The sequence below is a fragment of the Argopecten irradians genome, chromosome 2 (assembly GCF_041381155.1).
Source record: "Argopecten irradians isolate NY chromosome 2, Ai_NY, whole genome shotgun sequence".
NCBI classification, from domain to species: Eukaryota; Metazoa; Mollusca; class Bivalvia; order Pectinida; family Pectinidae; genus Argopecten; species Argopecten irradians.
The window spans coordinates 30,717,434-30,742,041 of record NC_091135.1 but is presented as its reverse complement, the minus strand read 5'-3'; the positions used below and the strand labels follow the sequence as shown (position 1 = coordinate 30,742,041).

The following is a 24,608-nucleotide window of genomic DNA, read 5'->3' as shown; positions in this document are numbered from 1 at the left end:
ACACAACAACCAATCAATAACTCGGTTGCATTACGAGAGCTGAAGGGCCGCGAAGATGGAAGAACCAAACGTGTGATGCTGAACTTGAAAGCTTTTGTGACATTTAAAAAAATTGTTTGACATTATATCTGTATACAAACATCATGTTTGTAACAAGGCAAATTCCAGCGGAACACAAAGATCTTATTCATGATGTTTCATACGACTTTCATGGAAATCGCATGGCTACTTGTTCAAGTGACCAGACAGTAAAGGTAAATCTCGATTGTCTAGTTTCGGTTTGTGTAAAATTTAATTCACGTGTGGTTTGTTATGACGGGTTGAGTTATCGCAGTTATTATTATTTTCTTTCTAAAGTGAAGAATTACATAAATGCATTTTGGGACAATATTTCGTGGAGTTATGGCCCCTTAGTTCTATTACATGTATCGGGTATGGATAATCGGTATATAGCTATAGGCCTAGTTGATCCCTAAAACATACTCCAACAATGTTAGAGGTACTGGCAAGCGACCAGTTCTCGCCGGGTACCAATTCTCGCCATCGCATATGTACAAGTATGATAACAGACGAATTTTGTGACATTGTTTATGAAAATCAGGATGGTAGTTACTCCAACAATGTTAGAGGTATAGCACAACGAGACACTTTTGGAACATTATGTCGTGTCTAACCTCTAACTTTCGATAGGCCATTTACCCGATGCTGAGGGTAACATTTTCAAAGTTTGGATTGTGACAATATAAAAAGTTTAAATCATATTTAAATCGTCATCAATGTCAAATACCTACCTCTTTTTCATAAATCAACAATTTTTTGACAAAATCAGCCGTAAATTACATCTCCTAACGTAAATTTTCATGACCCAGACAAAACTTCATGATGAAAGCGATCCGCCCGGTAAATAGAAAAAACGAATTGCAAAGTCCCCAAAACGCTTGATCTGCCTTTACTTTTACTTGCATTCTGTCGGCTTGAATTCACGTTCCGTTTTTTGTAGTAACCAGCCGCCATATTTAAAACTAGGTCAAAATGTTACGGAAGGGATTCATCATATCTAATCCGCTAAAATACTATTTTATGAGGCCAGAAATTATGGGTTTCCTAGATAAATGGGATAATTAATACCTAAACTGTAAGTACACATCAATGTTATCACTGTTAGAGCAAGAAATATTGATATTATTGCACTTTTCCTTCCGCCTTCATCTGACGTCGGAAGCTGCATCAAAGAAATAGGCCTTTGGAAATGAGAGTCGACAGTCAGCAAAATAACGTCTGATAAAAAAACGGCACCAGTCGACTCTCATGTTATGGGAGTAGATGGTAGTGTGTTCTATCAGAAGAAGGCTTTATTGACTAAATTTTAAATCATCATCAATGTCAAATACCTACCTCTTTTTCATAATTCAACAAGTATTTTGACAAAATCAGCCGTAAAATTCATTTAAAACAAATATTTACATCTAACATAAACTTTCATGACCCAGACAAAACTTCATGATGAAAGCGATCTGGCCGGCAGTATTGCTAACTCGCCCGATTTCCCCGGGTTGACCTGTTTTTTAGACATTTGAGAATGCGTAACCCGATTGACCCGTGGGGCACAGGCGTCTGCATTTGGTTTTGGAAAAATATAATGTCCTAACCCTACTATATGAACAAGGTGAGACACTCCATGAACCGGAAGTTGAAGGTACGCTCCAATTCACTTTGAAATTAGACCAAATTTGACGAAAATATTGAGTGTCCGCTCGTTTAATCAACGTACCTTAATTAAGAATCCTCTTTTTGCAATGTATGCCAGGTTTTTGTCTCGAAGTTACAGTTTTTTTTATATGAAACAGGACACCAAGTATCCAAGTAGCGGACGATGCATTAACTATGGAACGGAAGTTGATCTTTCAAGCAAGCAGTTTTGCAAGTTGCAATCTGATTGGTTAATCAAATTAATTGACCAATCAAATTGCTTCTTGCAACTGCTCTCTTGAAGAGTTCCAATTCCGTTCCACAGTTGAAGTATCGGAGTGTCTCACCTTGTTCATATAGTAGGGGTAGGTTATTATATTTTTTATCAAACCAGAAGCAGACGCCTGTGCGTGGGGTCATCAAATAACCCAATTTTCAGCACTTGAAAAAAAAAGTGTTAAAAAGCTCACAAAAATGACGTCAGATAAAGCCACAAGTGCAATTTTAATTACACCTCAGGGCTTAAGGCTCATATGAGACCCCTGTATAATGCAGGTAGCTATGTTTGTGTTTACACAAACTTTCATAAAGGTGTGAAATTGTAGCAATTAATCTATTCAGTCGTGCATCACGATGTCCATGATCGTTTTTAGCCAGAGCCAGCTAGCAAAATCAGACATGGTCAATTAATACTGTTCAAAATCAGAAATAATCTCTTCAAAACTCTTCAAAAGTACAAACAACTGTGATTTCAGACAAAGATTTACTCACATGAATAAAACATAGTCAACGTGAACGGTATCTTGTTGCAGTAGGCAGGCAAGCCAATCATAATGGCCGCCACTTTGTTTAGTCAAAGATAATAGTGAAACCGGACATGTGAAGAACAAAAAAAAAAATCAGGATTTTATTTATTTAATATTTTAAAAAATACATTTTTTTTTACTAATTTTCAGATATCAATTATATTATTACAAAAAATATCAAATATTATTGAATAACAATATGAAGATTATAGATATATGCATATTTTAGGGTTAAAAATGTGCACATGACCCTTGGGTTAAAAATGTGCACATGACCCTTGTTTTGACCCTTTCACCCGTTTTTTCAAGGGTGATCACCCGATTTGACCTCATCAGAGGTTGGCAATACTGGGCCTGTAAATAGAAAAAAACGAATTGCAAAGTCCCAAAAACGCTTGATATGCCTACCCCCCTGGGTCAGGAGGGGCGGGGCTCAATAGGGATAATAGAGGTAAATCCTATAAATCGCTACTTGTCCTAGAGTTCTGCATGGATTGCAACCAAATTTGGCCAGAAACTTCCTTAGGGGAAGGGGATCAGATTTTGCATAAATGGTGACCCTGACCCCCCTGGGGCAGGAGGGGCGGGGCCCAATAGGGGTAATAGAGGCAAATCCTATAAATCGCTACTTGTCCTAGAGTTCTGCATGGATTGCAACCAAATTTGGCCAGAAACTTCCTTAGGGGAAGGAGATCAGATTTTGCATAAATGGTATCTGACCCCCCTGGGGCAGGAGGGGCGGGGCCCAATAGGGGTAATAGAGGTTAATCCTATAAATCGCTACTTGTCCTAGAGTTCTGCATGGATTGCAACCAAATTGGCCAGAAACTTCCTTAGGGGAAGGGGATCAGATTTTGCATAAATGGTGACCCTGACCCCCCTGGGGCAGGAGGGGCGGGGCCCAATAGGGGTAATAGAGGTAAATCCTATAAATCGCTACTTGTCCTAGAGTTCTGCATGGATTGCAACCAAATTTGGCCGGAAACTTCCTTAGGGGAAGGAGATCAGATTTTGCATAAATGGTATATGACCCCCCTGGGGTAGGAGGGGCGGGACCCAATAGAGGTAATAGAGGTAAATCCTATAAATCGCTACTTGTCCTAGAGTTCTGCATGGATTGCAACCAAATTGGCCAGAAACTTCCTTAGGGGAAGGGGATCAGATTTTGCATAAATGGTGACCCTGACCCCCGGGGGCAGGAGGGGCGGGGCCCAATAGGAGAAATAAAAGTAAATCCTATAAATCGCTACTTGTCCAAGAGTTCTGGCTTGATTGCAACCAAATTTGGCCAGAAACATGCTTTGGGGAAGGGGAACAGAACTTGTATAGAGCTTGTATAAATTTTGGCTCTGACCCCCCAGGGGCAGGAGGGGCGAGGCCCAATAGTGGAAATAGAAGTAAATCCTTTAAATCGCTACATGTCCTAGAGTTCTGGATGGATTGTAACCAAATTTGGCCAGAAATATCCTTGGGGGAAGGGGAACAGAACTTGTATAAATTTTGGCTCTGACCCCCCTGGGGGCAGGAGGGGCGGGGCCCAATAGGGGAAATAGAGGTAAATCCTAAAAATCGCTACTTGTCCTAGAGTTCTGCATGGATTGTAACCAAATTTGGCCAGAAACATCCTTGGGGTTAACAGAATTCGTATAAATTTTGGCTTTGACCCCCTGGAGCAGAAAGAGTGGGGCCCAATAGGGGAATTAGAGGTAAATATTCAAATTCCTTCAGAAAAGAAACAATGAACTTGTATTCAGAACATTACTTGGCATTACAAACCAGGTGAGCGATACAGGCCCTCTGGGCCTTTTGTTTGTAGTAACCAGCCGCCATATTTAAAACTAGGTCAAAATGTTAGGTAAAGGATTCATCATATCTAATCCACTAAAATACTATTTTATGAGGCCTCAACTTATGGTTTTCCTAGATAATTGGAATAATTAATACCTAAACAGTAAGTACATATTGATGTTATCACTGTTAGAGCTATAGATAGTGATATAATTGCATTTTTCCTTCCGCTTTCATCTGACGTCGGAAGCTGCATCAAAGAAATAGGCCTTCGGAAATGAGAGTCGACAGTCAGCAAAATAACGTCCGATAAAAAAACGGCTGACCAGTCGACTCTCATGTTATGGGAGTACCCTAAAACATAACGTTACTTCTCGTTTGTTTCTAACTTCTGTTCAGTACATGTGTTCTGTCTGCATCACCAATTTTAAGCTGATATTCCTCAAAATTGGTTGCATGTTATAAAGTCTAATTGTAAATACATGTAGTGATACAACTGTCATCTTATTGCTTTGAGCTAGAAGGAATTTCACTTATGTTTAGTTGGTAGAGCAACAGACCAGTAAGCCTATGGTTAGAGCTTGGCTGGCAGCACATTTATTATCGTCCTGTTTCATTTGGTGCCATAGACCACTCCAAGTGCTAGCTGCAGTGAGACTGAGAGGCTTTAATGGAGAGAGAACCTGAGTTGGTCTTAACCCCAGGCCAGATACTCTGGCCCTAACACCAGACTTAAACATGACAAATAGATGTACATGTCTGGTTTAGGGCCAGAGCGCACTAGTACATGAAAAGATGGAATTCGCCGACACCCATTGGTATCGGGCCAGGCCATCTCCTGTTCAGTCTGACCACTGAGAAGTGCCACTTATCTTGCCTTTTTTCAACAAATGAATAAATTTTTATACCAAAATATAGCAATTTGTCGAGAATACAGGCGATTTGCATACTATTAGAAGATGGCGACGACGAGGAGGGAAATTTAAAGTTGCGGAAAAGAAACTACTGTATTGACATAATATAACGTGCATGCGTGATAAAATGGATTGCTATGAGTAGACAAAGTATTCACTTACTGAAAAGACCAAGGTAATCGATGCTTCTCGGTGGTAATTTTATGTAAGCAGCTGTATCGGAGATGACCTGGCCCGATACCAAACGGTGTCGGCTAATTCCAGATTTCAAGTACTAGTGCGCTCTGGCCCTAAACCAGACATCTAATTATCATAATGTCTAAGTCTGGTGTTAGGGCCAGATTATCTTGGGCTAGGTTGGTCTGTGTTCGAGGGTGCATGGTCATATTTGAAAAGGAGGAGTAGTGTTGCAATTGTAGGTTTTAATTATACATAGTGTTATATGGTCGCATTTAGCTTCGCCCAAGGGGAAATTTCCCCCTTTATTAGCTCAGTTCATTGGTAGAGCAGCAGACCAGTAATTATATAAGAGTAGGGTAGTGGGTTTGAACCTGGCTGGAGGCACATTTCTTTCCATTACTTGTTTCATTTTTTTTTTGCCATGAACAAATTAATGTGAACCAATTTACTATAAAGTTTGACCTCCACTCTCAGGGGACAATATTTTGAGGACTTATGTCCTCTTGATTGAGAAAAATATTGTTTTCAGCCGTTTCCTTACACTAAGTAATAACTATAAGAAATGTTTATTTATTTGTATAAACTTCATAGCAATGCTTTTAGCAAACAATCATTTTGTGAAGGTTTTTACCCCTTGATAAGCTTAACCATTGTCAGTCTCTTTTCTGAGCCATATCAAATTTGATATCCTATGAAATATATGTAACCTGTGCTTTACCATATGTAGATAAGATATATTATGGTATGGTACCTTTATTGTAAAAAGAACTTCTTTTTTTTTGCCATGCATTAAACATGAACCCAACTTAATTGACACATGTACAGCCATAAGCCTTAATGATGTTGATAATGATTAGCTATATAGGCCTACCAGCAATATTTTCTGAAAGTGAGGGATCACAACTCTACAAATTTGTTTGAACACTTTCATTTATATTGTTGTGTCTTTTAGGTTTGGGATCTTGGTGAAGATGGTCAATGGAATTGCACAGCAAGTTGGAGGGTAAGTTTAATATACAGATCTGTTACCACTTTTGAACTATTGTTATATTATGATAAATGTAAGTCTTTAATTATCAATAAGAATTTTAATAAATCAGATGTTAAAAAAAAAAGATTTACCAGATTTTTAAATTTAAACTTTCAAGTGAAAAACTCATGTGTGTTGGACTTGGTCGATTTTTGACAAAGTTAATTGATTCCCAACCATAAGATAAAATGTTGTAAAATTGTTGCTATTATACAGACACACAGTGGATCTGTATGGAGAGTTACCTGGGCACATCCCGAATTTGGCCAAGTCATTGCCACATGCTCATTTGACCGGACGGCTGCAGTTTGGGAGGAAATCATCGGAGAGTATGGCAAGGGTAACCAAATCATCGGAGAGTATGGCAAGGGTAACCAAAGCAACTGGGTGAAAAGGTCAAGTTTGGTTGATAGCCGAACTTCTGTAACTGACGTCAAGTTTGCTCCAAAACATCTAGGACTACAACTGGTGAGAAGCGTCTTCTGTTTATGCGCTGTCATGAGTTGGAATTGAATAATAAGGAAATCCGCAGAAATATTTAAACTTTAATAACTACATGTATGTGGTTGTATGCATAGAATTCTTTGAGGCTGAGTGACTTTATGCATTTTCTTTACATTGTTTTCTTGATATGTTTCAACATTTGAATTTTAAACTTTTTAAACACACAACAAATAGATGAAACATGCACAATATATTATACCCGGTTCAGCCCGAAGATCTTATGCCTGTCATTTTAAACTTAACTGAAGTATGCTGTTGTTACTTCTGGTTCTCAGATTTCGCAAAGAAAACCACCAATTTTGATGAAGATTTGTTAAATGTTTTTAGCTGTTAAGATTCAACAGTGCAATTCTATTTTAATGAAATATGTTCTAGGCCACTTGCTCTGCTGACGGAACAGTAAGAATATATGAGGCCCCAGATGTGATGAACTTGAGTCAGTGGTCACTACAAAACGACATCCAGACCAAACTAAGTTGTAGTTGTCTGTCATGGAACATGTCCAGGTACTGGTAACACAACATAAAACACGAGTCATCAACTCCTGCTTTTCTAGGAATGTGTTCAAAAAGACAACCAAATATATCTAAGATTTAGGCTCATCAAGGTCACAAGGGTTAAATATTTGAAATCATTTTGAAATATCGTCCTCATAAAAATTGATGCCTTAGACTAATCAATAGAAATTGTGAAAAATGCTTCAAATTTAACTAGATATATGATAAAAGACACTAAATATGACTGAAAACATTGCTTTTGTTGTAGAATGCACCCACCAATGATAGCAGTAGGAAGTGATGATGCCAGCCCGACTGGTGGTGGAAAAGTTCAGATCTATGAATACAACGATAAAACAAGGTAATCAACAGACACAACTCTGTCACACCTCAGAGGAAATGCTGTTTGTTTAAGTGTCTTAATCCCCTGTGAGGTCACCATTGTACCAGAGAATGACCATCGTCGGAAATCCACGAATGATTGCATTGCACTACGCTGCACTAATGAGCCTTGGGTCAGCTCAGCCAACTCGTTTTGTTGATGTCATATGATAAATAGGAAATGATCAAGAAACTCTCTCAAAATAAGAACTCTTTAGGTTGGGAGGGGGATAGTGATCAATGAAATAGCTTTGTCCATAGAGACCTGTTGCTGTGGCGACAAACACATCACTGACAACAGATCATACAGATCTATCGTGTCAGAAACAAGTACTGAACAATATCATAATGTGTTACAGATGATACAAATGACACAAATTGGAATAGCAATACATCATATATGTCAAACTCAATAGAGTTCACAGCATTATCCAACACCATTATTGTTTATATGTGCCTATAAAGCATACGTAACCTTCAATCTCATTGGCTAAAAACCTGACGGAACCAATTTGATTGAATCTGTCAAAACAAGGTTTTGAGCAGAGCTGAGCCACGGGTGATGAGTGCAGCACTGTTTAGTGCAACCAGCTGTAGATCTCCTATAACAGATATGGAGGGAACTAGCTGTTCAAGTAAATATGGATAATATGATAATGCAGTAGTATTGTAAATAGAAGAAACTTACTGAAATGTTAATTTAATATGTTAAATGTGAATCTTTACAGGAAATGGGTGAAAGTCGAAACAATCAACATTGTAACAGATCCTGTACATGACATCGCATTCGCTCCTAACCTAGGCAGATCATATCACCTCCTGGCTGTGGCGTCCAAAGATCTCAAAGTGATCAGCCTTACACCTCTCAGGTACACCACTGGTCTCCTAGCCTTTCACTTCTCAGGTACACCACTCGTCTCCTAGCCTTACACATCTTAGGTACATCACTCGTCTTCTAGCCTTACACCTCTCAGGTACACCACTCGTCTCCTAGCCTTACACATCTTAGGTACATCACTCGTCTCCTAGCCTTACACCTCTCAGGTACACCACTCGTCTCCTAGTCTTACACCTCTCAGGTACACCACTTGTCTCCTAGCCTTACACCTCTCAGGTACACCACTTGTCTCCTAGCCTTATACCACTCAGGTACACCGCTCGTCTCCTAGCTGAACACCACTCAGGTACACCGCTTGTATCCTAGCCTTACACCACTCATGTACACCGCTTGTCTCCGAGCCTTACACTTCTCAGGTACACCACTCGTCTCCTAGCCTTATACCACTCAGGTACACCACTTGTCTCCTAGACTTACATCTCTCAGGTACACCACTCTTCTCCTAGCCTTACACTTCTCAGGTACACTGCTTGTATCCTAGCCTTACGCTTCTCAGGTACACCACTCGTCTCCTACCCTTACACTTCTCAGATACACCGCTTGTATCCTAGCCTTACACTTCTCAGGTACACCGCTTGTATCCTAGCCTGACAACTCTCAGGTACACCACTTGTCTCCTAGCCTGACACCTCTCAAGTACACCACTTATCTCCTAGCCTTACACCACTCAGGTACACCACTCGTCTCCTAGCCATACATCTCTCAGGTACACCACTTGTCTCCTAGCCTTACACCTCTCAGGTACATCATTTGTCTCCTAGCCATACACCTCTAATGTACACCACTCATCTCCTAGCCTGACACCTCTCAGGTAGACCTCTTATCTCCTGCCAAGTTTCTTTCTTACATGACTGTATGTTGTATTGCCAAAGTGTATTTAGGTGGAAAATGTGAAGTTATCTCCCTTTGACCTTGTCATGTCTAACTTTTAACAATTAACCCAACAGACAAAGAAAAAATGGTCTGTCTAACCATCGTTTATATCAAAATGTTGGTTGCTATGAGTAGGTATTGTTTATATTAAAATGTTGGTTGCTATGAGTAGGTATTGTTTATATTAAAATGTTGGTTGCTATGAGTAGGTATTGTTTATATTAAAATATTGGTTGCTATAAGTAGGTATTGTTTATATTAAAATATTGGTTGCTATAAGTAGGTATTGTTTATATTAAAATGTTGGTTGCTATGGGTAGGTATTGTTTATATTAAAATATTGGTTGCTATGAGTAGGTATTGTTTATATTAAAATGTTGGTTGCTATGGGTAGGTATTGTTTATATTAAAATATTGGTTGCTATGAGTAGGTATTGTTTATATTAAAATGTTGGTTGCTTTGAGTAGGTATCGTTTATATAAAAATGTTGGTTGCTATGAGTAGGTATTGTTTATATTAAAATGTTGGTTGCTATGAGTAGGTATTGTTTATATAAAAATGTTGGTTGCTATGAGTAGGTATTGTTTATATTAAAATGTTGGTTGCTATAAGTAGGTATTGTTTATGTTAAAATGTTGGTTGTTATGAGTAGGTATTGTTTATATTAAAATATTGGTTGCTATAAGTAGGTATTGTTTATATTAAAATATTGGTTGTTATGAGTAGGTATTGTTTATTATGTTAAAATGTTGGTTGTTATGAGTAGGTATTGTTTATGTTAAAATGTTGGTTGCTATGAGTAGGTATTGTTTATATTAAAATATTGGTTGCTATAAGTAGGTATCGTTTATATCAAAATGTTGGTTGCTATGAGTAGGTATTGTTTATATTAAAATATTGGTTGCTATGAGTAGGTATTGTTTATATTAAAATGTTGGTTGTTATGAGTAGGTATCGTTTATATCAAAATGTTGGTTGCTTTGAGTAGGTATTGTTTATGTTAAAATATTGGTTGCTATGAGTAGGTATTGTTTATATTAAAATGTTGGTTGTTATGAGTAGGTATTGTTTATGTTAAAATGTTGGTTGCTATAAGTAGGTATTGTTTATGTTAAAATGTTGGTTGTTATGAGTAGGTATCGTTTATATCAAAATGTTGGTTGTTATGAGTAGGTATTGTTTATGTTAAAATGTTGGTTGCTATAAGTAGGTATTGTTTATGTTAAAATGTTGGTTGTTTAGATAGGTATTGTTTATATCAAAATGTTGGTTGCTATGAGTAGGTATTGTTTATATTAAAATATTGGTTGCTATAAGTAGGTATTGTTTATATTAAAATGTTGGTTGCTATGAGTAGGTATTGTTTATATTAAAATGTTGGTTGCTATGAGTAGGTATTGTTTATATTAAAATGTTGGTTGCTATGAGTAGGTATTGTTTATATTAAAATGTTGGTTGCTATGAGTAGGTATTGTTTATATTAAAATGTTGGTTGCTATGAGTAGGTATTGTTTATATTAAAATGTTGGTTGCTTTGAGTAGGTATCGTTTATATAAAAATGTTGGTTGCTATGAGTAGGTATTGTTTATAGGTCTATCCTTGACATTGATATTATTGGTGTTTCTAGCACGCGAGATGCCCCAATAGCAGCAAATCAAGTCAACAACAACAAATTCACAATAAAAAGAGTAGCAGAGTTCACAGATCATGAGTCAGAGGTAAGATAGTGACATTTACTGTTAAATATTCACATTTTGAAACACATTTGTTTGGAGGGGTTGGTTTTTTTTTGGGGGGGGGGATGGGGTGGTGTATTAGCTGAAGTTTATTCAAATGTTTTGTTTAAATTTCTTTATTTTTATGCTTCTCTTGTATGAATTTGATGTTTTCTTTGCTGCAGGTGTGGAGAATTTGTTGGAATGTGATTGGAACAGTACTAGCCTCCTCTGGTGATGATGGTTGTGTTCGTCTCTGGAAAGGTAGACAATTGTCTAGTATTTCCGTTATACTAGAGTAACTAGACAATCTAGATTTATGGAAAAAAAAGATGTTTTCCATCTGATGCTTAAAGATATTTCATATACTCGGCAAGTCTCATTGACTGAAACTCAGCAACTTTACATATAATTTGCACCAGCATGTAATATGATGTTTTGTCACATTGGAAGAGTGAAACGTTTTATTTTTAAAGTTTTCTATTAAATTCTGAATGTTTGGTACATTACCTCATCAAACATTCCTGTATATGTGTAAGATTATACTTTTGATAAAAAATAATTGTATAACTTTTGCAGTTTTATGTGACTATTCTTTGAGAAATCTGAATTACCAGGTACAACTGATCAGATTTATCAAATACACGTATAGTATGTTTAATAGCTGAGAGTAAGGAAAATTTATGGCAAGAGAGTTGACTGTTGACAATATTGCAGTTGATTCATAAGTTTATTTTGAAATTGTGATATCAAATGTAATTGGGGGAAAAAACCAATAATGAACGAATATATTTCATAGAATAACATTTGTAAAAAGTATGGAATAGCATTTCATGTGACAAGATTTAACCAATCTACATTATTTTATGAAACTGAAAATATATATTGTTGACTTAAATTGTTGTCACCAGCTAATTACCTGGATAGTTGGCGATGTATGGCGGTTCTGAAGGGTGATGGAACGCAGCAGCAAGATATGGATCGTCTGTCAGGACTCGCTTCTCTCTCCCAGCAGCCCAGTTTCAATAGTAACGCCCAGCCAGATGGAGGTGTTAGCGGCAGCGTCAGGTACTTCAAGGTCACCCCAGTGGCTTCCAGAGACCATGTCGCATGGCACTGATATAGGTCATTGGTTACCATAGTGACCAGGTCACTGACACCAGCAATCCTCGATCGGTAGTAATGACCCGGTCATTGACTAGGGCCATTGGTACCAAGAGCGGTCTATTCACATATAGATTACAAATTAGATTAAGTTATAAACAGCTTGTTAGTTACATAGTTGTGTCAGATCACTAGAATTCACAGAACAAAGTCTCAGTGGATGTTAATGGATTTGTACACAGAATCCTGAGCTATTTATTATCTCCCTTTATAATATAATTTTTAAAGGTTGTACAGCATAACAGACACATCATAAAAGTTTTTCTGTGTAGTCACTATCTGCCGTATTTGATCTAATACTGGTGCAGTGCGCAGGCAATATAAATTAAAGGATCTTTTCTTAATCTCAACCTAGAAATTTTAGTTGAAAAAGGCAGCAGTGCCCTTAATAGGGGAGAAACCTTTTTTTAGGTCAAATACGGTATATCTGTTGTAAATGTGGAACACATGAATGTTAGGTCATCTTGTGTACATGAGTAAATGTCAGTGTTCTTTATATAACACTTAACGTGTTTAGTTTGAGTTTTGCTGTGTATATTTTATCTTTAAACATTCATTTGTTCTGCATTCTGTTCATGTAATGTCTTTTTCTGCTTGTGTACTGCTTTTTTTTTTCTCTGATTGGTTGAGTATTTCCTGCACATACTAAGACTATTTCCCTGGCAGGAGAGTGGTATACACTGTTGTGCACTGGTTCACTGATGCTAGAGCAATGGCCTCTGTTTATAGATTTTTAGGTCACCTGAGACCTCAAGTAACCTATTCTAATCGCCTTTTGTCCGTCGTCCGTCGTCCGTCGTATGGCGATAAACAATTGGTTAGAATTATTACTCTGTGATAGCATTTCAGCATCATATCCATATTGGTCCTGGCCAACCTCCAGGGGTAGATGGGCGGGGCCAAAAGGGGTCAAAATGACTAAAATAAGAAAAAAAATCTTCTGAATTCACAGATTTGATGGAACTAGATACTCTTCATAGATTAAAAAGTCAGTTATAAAATCACTGACTGGATTCAAGGGCCTGATGGGCCAATATATAGTGTTTTTGTGTCTTTGTTTCATTCTGTATCCGAACTCAGGTGACTGCTAAGGCCCATGGGCCTCTTGTTACAACAATTCAGAATTACTCTTTTCTTTATGATATAATTTATTGCTCGCTTGGCACAAGCAATAAATAACTTTCTTAACTGCACAGATCTCAATCCACCAAAGTTTTCACCATGATTATTTTGCTTACCAGGTAATGCATTATACATATCATCAATCTTGTAGCTTTGCACATCTGTGCTTTTGCAGCTGTTAGATTTTGTTCACTTCAGTAACTTTGTTGCTTGCTTGCTCAGTTGTTTATCATCTGGTATTTTGTCATGAGTGGCTCCAATAAAAATATTTGGTAAAATAGATAATTGTAAAAACAATAGATATTTGTCTATAGATATTTGCTGCCTATTGCCCATATCAAAAGGAATTTAAAAACAGTTGTGCCTGAAGTAAGGTTATGTATGGAAATATTTTAAAAGGAATGGATTGCCTTACTAGCTTATCTGGCACCTATCAGTGTACATCTGTAATTTCTACATAATCAAATTTTAATGTATAAGTCAATTTTTTGTTAAGATAGTCATTAACATCAGATTATCACAAAGATATTTAGATATAGAAAGTATCCATGGAATACAGAGAAATCATAATTAACCCCTAGAGTGAAGAGGGTGAGACAAAAGATCAGTTTTGTTACATTCTTCAAATCTCTTATGTTTAATGCTGCTAGGAAAGACATTTGATTGTATTTATTTCTATATGAGAACATCTTCCTTATACTGGTACAATAAATGTGTCATTGTAGGTTGAGTAGAAGATAACATGGTTTATTGAACTCTGCTGTTTCTATGTTGTCCTAGCCAATCGTTTGCTTTCTGTGATTAACCCTAACTTCAGTAACAATATCCTATATCAAAGTTATTGGCTCTTGTAAGTTGCTTGTAGCAACAGTATGGATGAGAAGATGTTAAATCTAGGTATCCATAAGAAAATGGATGTGTGCACCAGAAATAACCAATGAGCTTACTAACTAAGTTTTTTCTGGGAGCCTTAATAATTTTAGTACTGCCTGTACATATGTTGTAATTGTAAGAAAACTGACAAAAGTTCTTTTTAACTTTAGTCTTTTCAGTTTAACATAATCAACTTAGCCTTAATAAAAACAAGTTTGTCCGATCGTTTAGCTGTACCATGATCATAACTTAATGTATGATGATGCTCCTGGTAAACATGCTCTAATTAAGATTCATTTGTTTCCCATTTGTGTGTTTATAAAAGTTTATTTTCCTCAGTTTGTTAGTCAGTTGAGCTTAATGAGAGGATTATTTACAGATTGTATGTATGTGTACCTGTATGACATGGATTTGTCTCGAGTCTGTTAGTCTGATGTGAGCTGTATGATAAAAAAAGAGGTTCCCAGTTGTATATATTATGCATTATAATAATTTGTCGATTAAATATGTAACAATAGCTTTGCTTGTTTGTTATCTATAAACGAACAGAGATTAACAGCCCATTGCTTGAGTATCAGTGAATCAACCATATTATACTTAATATGCACACTCAGCACTGACTATATATACCAGCTATGTTTTCTGAACATATCACACTTCTATTGTACAGGGAGACTGTTCCACGATCATTCCTCTAACCCTTACTTTAGCAGTGTTTGTCATGTTTTAACCATCTGACCTTCTCTGTTCTGTCTTGTCTTACAGAGTTACCTGCCCCTATGAACAATTTCGCTACTACATTGTTTGCGAGAGATGACAATTTACACATGTAATTCTCTCTTTCCACTAATGATGTATCAACATAGCTGCTCACAACAGTAGACAACTCATAGATCCTACTTCCTCCATGTTTTTTTTTTTTTTTATTTCTATAAGTCCTGTCTATAGCATGCTCAGCAACTGGAATATATGCTACTATGAACCACATACATTTTCGCATATATTATATTTACAGTCAAGGACATGATGCTAGTAAATTTCCATTTTGTAAAAACATTTTTTATGCAATCATTGGCGAAAACATTTGAACTCGTGTTTTAGGTCACTCGTGAAAGGTTGTGAAAATGTTTGATCTAGTGATAAAGTGGTTAACAGTTAAGTACACATTGATTACCTAGCCATATATTGGATAATTCCAAGTCTTGCCCAGTTTCATAAACATTACTTCAATTTAAGGAAACCCTTAACTTAAAGTTCTCCATAGGAAAGGATTACAGATTTCACGGAAAATCCTTTTAAGTTAAGGAGCCTTCCTTAAAATCTGTAATCTTTTCCATAGGGATTTTCCTTTAAATCTAATCCTTTCCTATGGAGAATTTTAAGTTAAGGAATGTTCGTGAAACTGGCCCCAATAGCGTTAGTGTTTAGTACCTAACATGGGCAGCTATCTGTTTTAATCTTATCATATTTTGTCTTTACATATTACATCAATAATTTTTCTGCAAAAACTACAGTTAAAAATATGATGCTACACTCACAAACACATGATCCACAATCAATACCTACCCTTGGGAGAAGATTATTGCAATATGTAGGTACAGAATAAAAGTTTGTTCATTTATACTGGTGTTAATGTCATCGGAGTCAATTTTTGTAATTTTACTCGTGAGATGTGCCTGTACCCTCATACTAAGCCTAATTATTTCAAAGTTTATAACTAGGAGTAAAATTATGAAAATTGACTTGGATGAGATATATGGGTGGTTGAGAAGTCCCCACATATTACCACATGAGTTGGAATCCCATATGAGGCTGCAGTTGCCATGTATTGATGGCTGGTGGGTGTTGGTGAGTACTCCAGCTTTCCTCCACCATCAAACCTGGCACATCCTTATATAAAATAAACAGGCCAAACATGCTTGTCTCCAGAATAATAGCACTTCAGCTTATCACAGTTGAAGGTAGGTGGCCATTTTGTCAGGTGTATGGACACTTCAGGGAACCAGCAATGTAAAAACAGCAAATAGCTAGTGTCACTTGAATTAGTAAAGCTGTAAGATTAAAAGCATTCCCACTTAAACCTATTTAAGATTCTGTATCATGATACCATTTTACATAGAAAAATACCTTCATTACTTCAGTATTGGTCTCTCTAGTAGTTACTCCAACAATGTTAGATTTATGATGATGAGAAATAATCTGACGTGCATAGTCATGTGGCAAAAAATAACAGCTAATGACCTTACAATAATACCTAATCAATGTGGGTGAAATACAATTAACTGTCAATTAGTCCCACCTGCCAGTGATTGTGATGTTACAATGACCAGAAGTTGTAGTCTACAGAAGGTCCCTCCGATTGATGATAAATCGTACCTTAGCCATATTGTTCTCAAAACCACTGTATGATTCATGTCAATGAGTTGACAAAAAGTTTGAAAATCTTTTAAGTCTATCCTTGTGATGACTAGGTTGATGAGAATGATTCTTTATAGCTGTATCTCCAAATTTACTGAATTAACTTTCAATATTGGTGTATATTTCACAAGTTAGGAAGCGATGCACCTGAAATAGTATATGAAGCCATTGTTGTGAGTGAATTCACAGGTCACTTTGGTCTCCTTAGGAAATGTTAGATATGTCCCATGGATCTGTTGTGTAGAAATTTAGACTTTTGGAAATGTTTATACTCATGTGTTTATATATTGGACCATTTTTACACATTTCGCCTGGACAAAGATAGCCACATGCACACTTCCTAGTATAGGTAATATATATCTACATGTACTTTACCAAGAGCTCGAGGAAGACAGCCATTACACACACAGAACTAGAACAATATGTAGGACTTCATGACAATATTATGTTACCTTAACACTGGGCTGATATTTCAGCAATAACATTTCAGTGCATCACGTCAATATTGTTTTGTATTTTATGTAATGACAACAGTAAATACATCACAATAGGAACAGGGTAAGAACAAAAAATATCATTAATGGGGTGAGACAGGGTGGATCACATTACCATGGTGGTCAGATCTTCAGCTATCAAACACTTAACAGGCATTGTATTTGACAACTTGAGAACCTTACGCCTCAGGATTAAATTATTCTGTCTCAACCTCATGGAGTGATTCTACCAGTCTACTTGACTGCTTATTAGGAGAGGTTACATGTATTAAGGTTACCAGTTTACAAGTGTGTGTACAAATTGTAACTGTGGTTAATTGATTGTTATAGACAACAAGGCAGAATATTCCATGCTTGGATAATCTTATTTGCTGTAATTTATCTTTAGCACTTTTTAAGAAATTTCAAGAAACTGTTTATCTGGATAGCAAGGGTAACAAAATGGATGGGAAGTTACTGCTATGTAAATCAAGATCAACAATTAATGTATTGTAAAAAGATAAACGACCCAGTCAAATTATACTACCACACCTGTGGCATCCATCATCCTCGATACTCCAGGGGTTCCGATCATTTATGATCTCTACACCCCTGGACTATCTCATAGTAAAACTGGAGGCAACAGAACAGTACAGGTAATTTAGTCATTTGATGTACATCAAAAGAGCCGTATAACGGCACACTGTCGTCGACTGTGTAGCTTTGATGTTAGGCATCACTCTCTATATAGTCTTCAGAGGAAATCTTTGCTGGCCTGTGATTGGTCAAATGTTTTCCGCTGAGCTGCCTACGGAACCCCTGGAATATCGAGGATGGTCATCCATAAATACTACACCTAACCCACATCCCAAACAACATTTCATTGGTGTAGTGATGGTCAGTCTGTTATCCTGAATTAATGATACACATATATGTGAGCGATTGATTTGGCGAGTATTGAATATAGCTTACATTCATATTGTATAGGTCACATGTCAGTATGTTCTGTCTCTTTCCAGATCCATACCCCCTCCACAAGGAAACATGAACATCAAAAGAAACTCAGGCTGGCCAAACTTCAACACAAAAAAGGACCAAGGCAAAGCGTATTACTAAGAAAAAGGCCAAGGTAAAATGTATTACTGAAGAAAGGACCAAGGTGAAATGTATTACTGACAAAAGGACCAAAAGGAAAATGTATTACTGACAAAAGGACCAGGGAAAATGTATTACTGACAAAAGGACCAAAGGAAAATGTATTACTGTCAAAAGGACCAAGGCAAAGTGTATTACTGACAAAAGGACCAAGGCAAAGTGTATTACTGACAAAAGGACCAAAAGGAAAATGTATTACTGACAAAAGGACCAAGGCAAAATGTATTACTAACAAAAAGGCCAAGGGAAAATGTATTACTGACAAAAGTACCAAGGAAAATGTATTTACTGACAAAAGGACCAAAGGAAAATGTATTACTGACAAAAGGACCAAGGAGAATTATATTTGTCAAAAGGACCAAGGAAAATGTATTACTGACAAAAGGACCAAGGCAAAGTGTATTAATGATAAAAGGACCAAGGCAAAGTGTATTACTGACAAAAGGACCAAGGCAAAATGTATTACTGTCAAAAGGACCAAGGCAAAGTGTATTACTGACAAAAGGACCAAGGGAAAATGTATTACTAACAAAAAGGCCAAGGGAAAATGTATTACTGACAAAAGGACCAAGGGAAGTGTGTTACTGACAAAAAGACCAGGGAAAATGAATTACTAACCAAAGGACCAAGGCAAAATGTATTACTGTCAAAAGGACCAAGGCAAAATGTATTACTGACAAAAGGACCAAGGCAAAGTGTATTACTGACAAAAGGACCAAAGAAAAATGTATCACTGACAAAAGGTCCAAGGCAAAGTGTATTACTGTCAAAAGGACCAAGGAAAATGTATGACTGTCAAAAGGACCAAGGAAAATGTATGACTGTCAAAAGGACCAAGGAAAATGTATTACTGACAAAAGGACCAAGGCAAAGTGTATTACTGAAGAAAGGACCAAAGGAAAAAAATATTTATGACAAAAGGACAAAAGCAAAATGTATTACTGACAAAAGGACCAAGGCAGAATGTGTTACAGATTTAGACCAAGATTAATTTTAAATGATTAGCAACAAAAGGGGATCAACATTTATCTTTGGCAAAAAATGAGTGTAAACAAAGTCTGTACCGGTGATCACTGATTATAAAACAAAGGAACAAGATTTAGGAGTTACTACAAGTATGGAAGTACTCCGTGAGAACAGTTACAATTAATATGATAATAGTTAATATTTCTGTGAGATGGAAGAGGATCATGATGTATGGGAAATTATAAAAAAAAAGGTGCTTTATATTGATATGTATATTGTATTCTTGAGTTTCATCCGTTTATTGCTCAATGAGATGTTGTACTTGTTGACAATCAAATTACCTCCCTTCAGTCAGGATGACCATATTGTGTGGATGTATGGGAAATTATAAAAAAGGTGCTTTTATATTGATATGTATATTGTATTCTTGAGTTTCATCTGTTTATTGCTCAATGAGATGTTGTACTTGTTGACAATCAAATTACCTCCCTTCAGTCAGGATGACCATATTGTGTTCAGTTTAGTGTTCCTTTTCCATGGGATGGTTGTGAAGAATTTTCTGAGTTCCGGATAATTGTCACAGGGGAAAATGTCCTCAATCTGGAGGGGAGAGTTATGAGGTGGGAGGAGGGGGCTTAACATTGTGGGGTGTTATCATATGGAATGTATGTGGTAAGGTAGGCCTTTCACTTATCACAAATCTTTTAAAATGATATGTTCATTTTTCAAAATACCATTTACCATGTTATAATTTTTCATGATTTATCTATTGTATTATATATTTCTCATCTTGTTTCTTTGAAACGCTCAATTTTAATCCATTCTCATCAGATCGTTGTATATATCTTACATTATCCATTCATATTAATGTGAAATCCTCTATGAGGCCAAAAAAAAAAAGTCTGTTTAGGGTTACATTGGCAAAAAAAAATAGGGTCGGTAGGTCGGGAGGATATTTTTTTTATTGTCTTTCACTCTAAAATAATGGCCGGACTGGAGTCTTGAGGTCGAAATCACGACTTTTAATTTTTTCCGTAGAAAAGTGGGGAAAAAAGTTATGGTCAGGGGGTAAAAAATTAGGGTTGGTCGGGTAACCCTCAACATACATTTTTTTTTTGTGGGGCCTGATGTAAACGTATAATATGGTGATGTTTAGTATTATGTACGTGATGTTCTGTTGGGACATTAAAATTCTGTATTGTACAGCATATTGATCATTGTTACACTACAATGGGGTTAAGAAGCTTAAGACCCTTATGCAATGGAACTGTATGTTAGGTTGTTTTAACACCCGGAGCAGGGGAGGACGACTTATTAGAGAACCAAAATGTAAAAAAAGGTCACATGGGTGTTTATACAGCTTCAACTGCTCATTAAAAGGAAAGGGCTAATTATGGCAAATACGGTACTCGTATATGAAGTTAAATCTTTTAACAACTTCTTCTCAAGGACCAAAAGGCCCATGGTACTCATATTTGGCCTGCCGGTTGCTAGGATGGAGGCCCTGGGCTACCAAGTTTGTTCAAATGAAGGACCTTGACCTTCATTCAAGGTTACAAGGGTCAAATAGGCTAAAATCTTTAAACTATTTCTTCTCAAGAACGAAAAGGCCTAAGGTACTCATATTGGGCCTGGGTCATGCTGGGATGAAGGGGTACCAAGTCTGTTCAAATAAAGGACCTTGACATTCTTTCAAGTCTACAGGCGTCAAATAGGCTAAAATCTTTAAACGACTTCTTCTCAAGAACCTAAAGGCTATATAGTTTGTTCAAGTGAATGACCTTTATGTACTTTTAAAGTCAAAGTCATGAAACATTTTGGAAACTTGCAGCTTCAAATAAGGGGTCTATTGTATTGCCTTAATTGTTAGTCACTACTATATACTGTGACTATGTTGTTTTAGTCAGATGACCGTTACTAAGTACGTAAGGGCCACGGGCCTCTTGTTTATTTTTCTTTTTTTAAGTTTGTAATTTGTCTTTGTATCCAAACCTATAAAAAAGGAGTTGATCCCAGTGACTATTCCCCAACATGAATAAGTTTTCTGGAGAAAAATCATTGCATCAAAACAATGCACATAACCTGTGTACTGCTGGCATGAATGTTAAACATGTATAGAAAACAATTCTTTCGCAGAGATATTTCTACGAAACTTCATAGACACATTCTTTTTATGGTCTAGTAGTACCTTTTGCTATTTTTAGGTTTTCATTTTTTGCACTTTTTCCGTTACCATGGAAACATTGCTGAAAATATCATGGTACTCCACCCATCTTTGTGTATATAGTCAAATATAAATGTCAAGGCTGTGTACCTGATTCAACAATTGCAGCCCCGCTCTACTTGAATTATACTCCATCTGTCTTTAGCTCAACTTCCTTTTTCCTGTTTTTTTCATACACATAAGTCTCCACAATCAAACTTACTTCAGCTTTGATATCTCCATTGGCGGGGGATCTGAATGACTATGTCCTTGTTACATTTTCGACTTCTTCTCCAAAACTGCAGAAGCAATTTCAATGAAATTTTGCACAAATCTTCTAAGGCATAAGACCATTCAAAATTGTGAATTATAACGGCCACACCCCCCAGGAGGGGCCAAAAGGGGTAAATTAACTAGAATTTCAAAAATCTTCTTCTCCACTCACAGTTGTGGTAGAATCAAATACTCTTCATAGATAAAAAGATCTAAAGGTCCTTTACAAAAAGAAAAAGAATTATATGACCCTGGGGTCTCACGTTCTCTCTAGGTAGGGGGTGAAGTTTACTATAGTTTATATAGGGAAAACACATTTATGAGCATTTTTTACTCAATTTTCATATGACCTGAGTCAAACTTGGTTCGAATTATTAGCCAGAGATAGCATTTTAACATCTTATCCATATTGGTCCTGGTCGGCATTTTAACATCATATTCTATTGGTCCTCGCTGACCCCCACAGGGCTACGGGGCACCAAATGGGCAGGGCCAAACAGGGTCAAAATTAGTCCGCTAAACCTGCCTATATTGTTAGGCTTTTTTTGTTGCCTTTTAGGCAAAAAATAAATAAAAAAGCCTTATAATATAAGCAGCTTTAGCGAACTAGGTCTAAACTACTATAATTTCAAAAAATCTTCTGCGTTAAAACAGGTTTGCTGGAAGCAAATACTCTTCATAGATTAAAAAGTCAAATTCATAAAATCACTGAGTGACCGACTTTAGTATATAGTTTTATGTCTTGTTTCATTCTATATCCGAATCCATGGGTATCTTGTCTTGGTGAGTTCCAGAAGTCAGTGTGTTGTATCATGATACCAAGTCATGCTTTGTAGGTATATACCTTTAATTGTAGTAAACAACATGTGGTGTTCCTCCTCAATAATAAAATGTCAGGAAGGGTTGTTGTGTTTTTGTATCACCTAGATCAGACAACAACATCAGTAAGGAGCATCACATGACATCTTGTGGCGGGAACATTCTAAAGGTGTGGTCACATGTTCCATAAAACATTGGCGACTCTTTCTGGTACTGAGCAAGGCGATGCCTATACATTTGTTTTTGTAAGTGTAACATCAATATCAAATTAGATTTAAAAGCATCTGAATGTTTATACAAACAGCCTACATAATTAACACAGAAGACTTAATGAGCTGTTTAATGTCTTTGGCAAAGCACAAAAAGAGCCAACTCCGTCCCAACAGTTCGTTTTGGATGTAGGAGACTATATAATCTATGGAAGGCATGATATATGAACTCTACATGAAAGAAAATTACCGAAATATGATTTTCGCCAAGAACAAATTGAGGGAAGGCAATCCCGCTAACCCATAGACCAGCATACTGCCAATACACGTACACCTTTTATAATGGCATTTATATTGCCAATATTGCACTTTGGCTATAAATAAAACTTGTCTCTCTGAGTCTGAGGGCGTATCTGCTACAAATGATTTTAATCATTATTGTTGATAATGTAGATTAGACTATTGGTTGGTAAACAAAGGCCTATCTCAGTAGGGTGAAACCGTGCGATCTCCGACCGCTCAGATACGTTCGACTGACCATCTAGCGGTATCTATGAAAATTCACCGACCAACGAATAATCGTGGTAAGGGAGTTTGGAAACTGAATAGCAGTGTCTTTAAGGATGCTGAATATAATGAACTGATAAAATATGTTTTTAATAATTTTATTAGTAAAGTAATGCATGTGGGTTGAGTAGGTAAACAACGTAGCGCTACATTGAATAAGTCTATATCCCATTGCGTTCATACCACCTTTAACGCAATCAAAACACTGTTCAATCTCTATATATATTTACATTTTTAGCTCACCTGGCCCAAAGGGCCGGTGTGCTTATGTCATGGCGCAGCGTCCGTCGTCCGTCCGTCAACATTTCCTTTAAATCGCTACTAGTCATAGAGTTCTGCATGGATTGTAACCAAATTTGGCCACAAACATCTTTGGGTGAAGGGGAACAGAACTTGTATAAATTTTGGCTCTGACCCCCCGTGGGCAGGAGGGGCAGGGCCCAATGTGGGAATTAGAGGTAAATCCTAAAAATCGCTACTTGTCCTAGAGTTCTTCATGGATTGTGACCAAATTTGGCCACAAACATCCTTGAGGGAAGGGGAACAGAATTTGTATTAATTTTGGCTCTGACTCCCTGGGGGCAGGAGGGGTGGGGCCCAATAGGGAAATTTGATGTTAATATTCAAATTCCTTCAGAATAGAAACAATGAACTTGTATTCAGAACATTACTTTGCATTACAAACCAGGTGAGCGATACAGGCCCTCTGTGCCTCTTGTTTATAGAATGCAGGTGTCTAGATAATTTTTTGGAACATTGATCTCAAATTTTCATGAAATTGGTTTGGAAGATAATTTCAGATCACTAAAGGCCATTGTTTTGGGTATAAATAACAGGGACCACCATTTGAAGAAATTCAACTTTATTTTGGTTCTTATAGGTTTTGTAATTTATAAATCATTTTTGGTCAGTGAGAAACGACAGAAAAACGTCAATATTTATCACATGTTCCAAAATGAATTGCAATTTTATGTTAAGTATCTAAGAAGCAACATTTGTAAATGATTGCTTTGTAAATGATTGCTAAAGTTGCAATTGTGCTGTTATACCTTAAGTCACGTAAGTCATAAAGTGTAATTTTATTTTAAG

General features: G+C 36.7%; 1 protein-coding gene across 3 annotated transcripts; it reads left to right on the top strand.

The window, feature by feature from the left end:
• The first annotated feature begins 18 nt into the window (after positions 1–18).
• Positions 19–19,757, top strand: LOC138315120 (nucleoporin SEH1-like). 3 transcript variants are annotated; one of them, XR_011207462.1, is made up of 11 exons: positions 19–254; positions 6,330–6,380; positions 6,624–6,875; positions 7,287–7,417; positions 7,677–7,769; positions 8,518–8,658; positions 11,190–11,280; positions 11,463–11,541; positions 12,189–12,345; positions 18,347–19,172; positions 19,350–19,757. XR_011207462.1 is itself a non-coding variant. In XM_069255880.1 (11 exons), the coding sequence occupies exons 1-11, from the start codon at positions 144–146 to the stop codon at positions 18,441–18,443; spliced, it is 1,173 nt and encodes a 390-aa protein (XP_069111981.1). In that variant the 5' UTR covers positions 19–143; the 3' UTR covers positions 18,444–19,757. The 3 variants fall into 3 exon arrangements, 2 of the variants coding, with proteins under 2 accessions (XP_069111981.1, XP_069111980.1); XM_069255880.1 differs by having other exon boundaries at positions 6,624–6,756; positions 6,787–6,875; positions 18,347–19,757; XM_069255879.1 differs by having other exon boundaries at positions 18,347–19,757.
• The last annotated feature ends 4,851 nt before the right edge of the window (positions 19,758–24,608 follow it).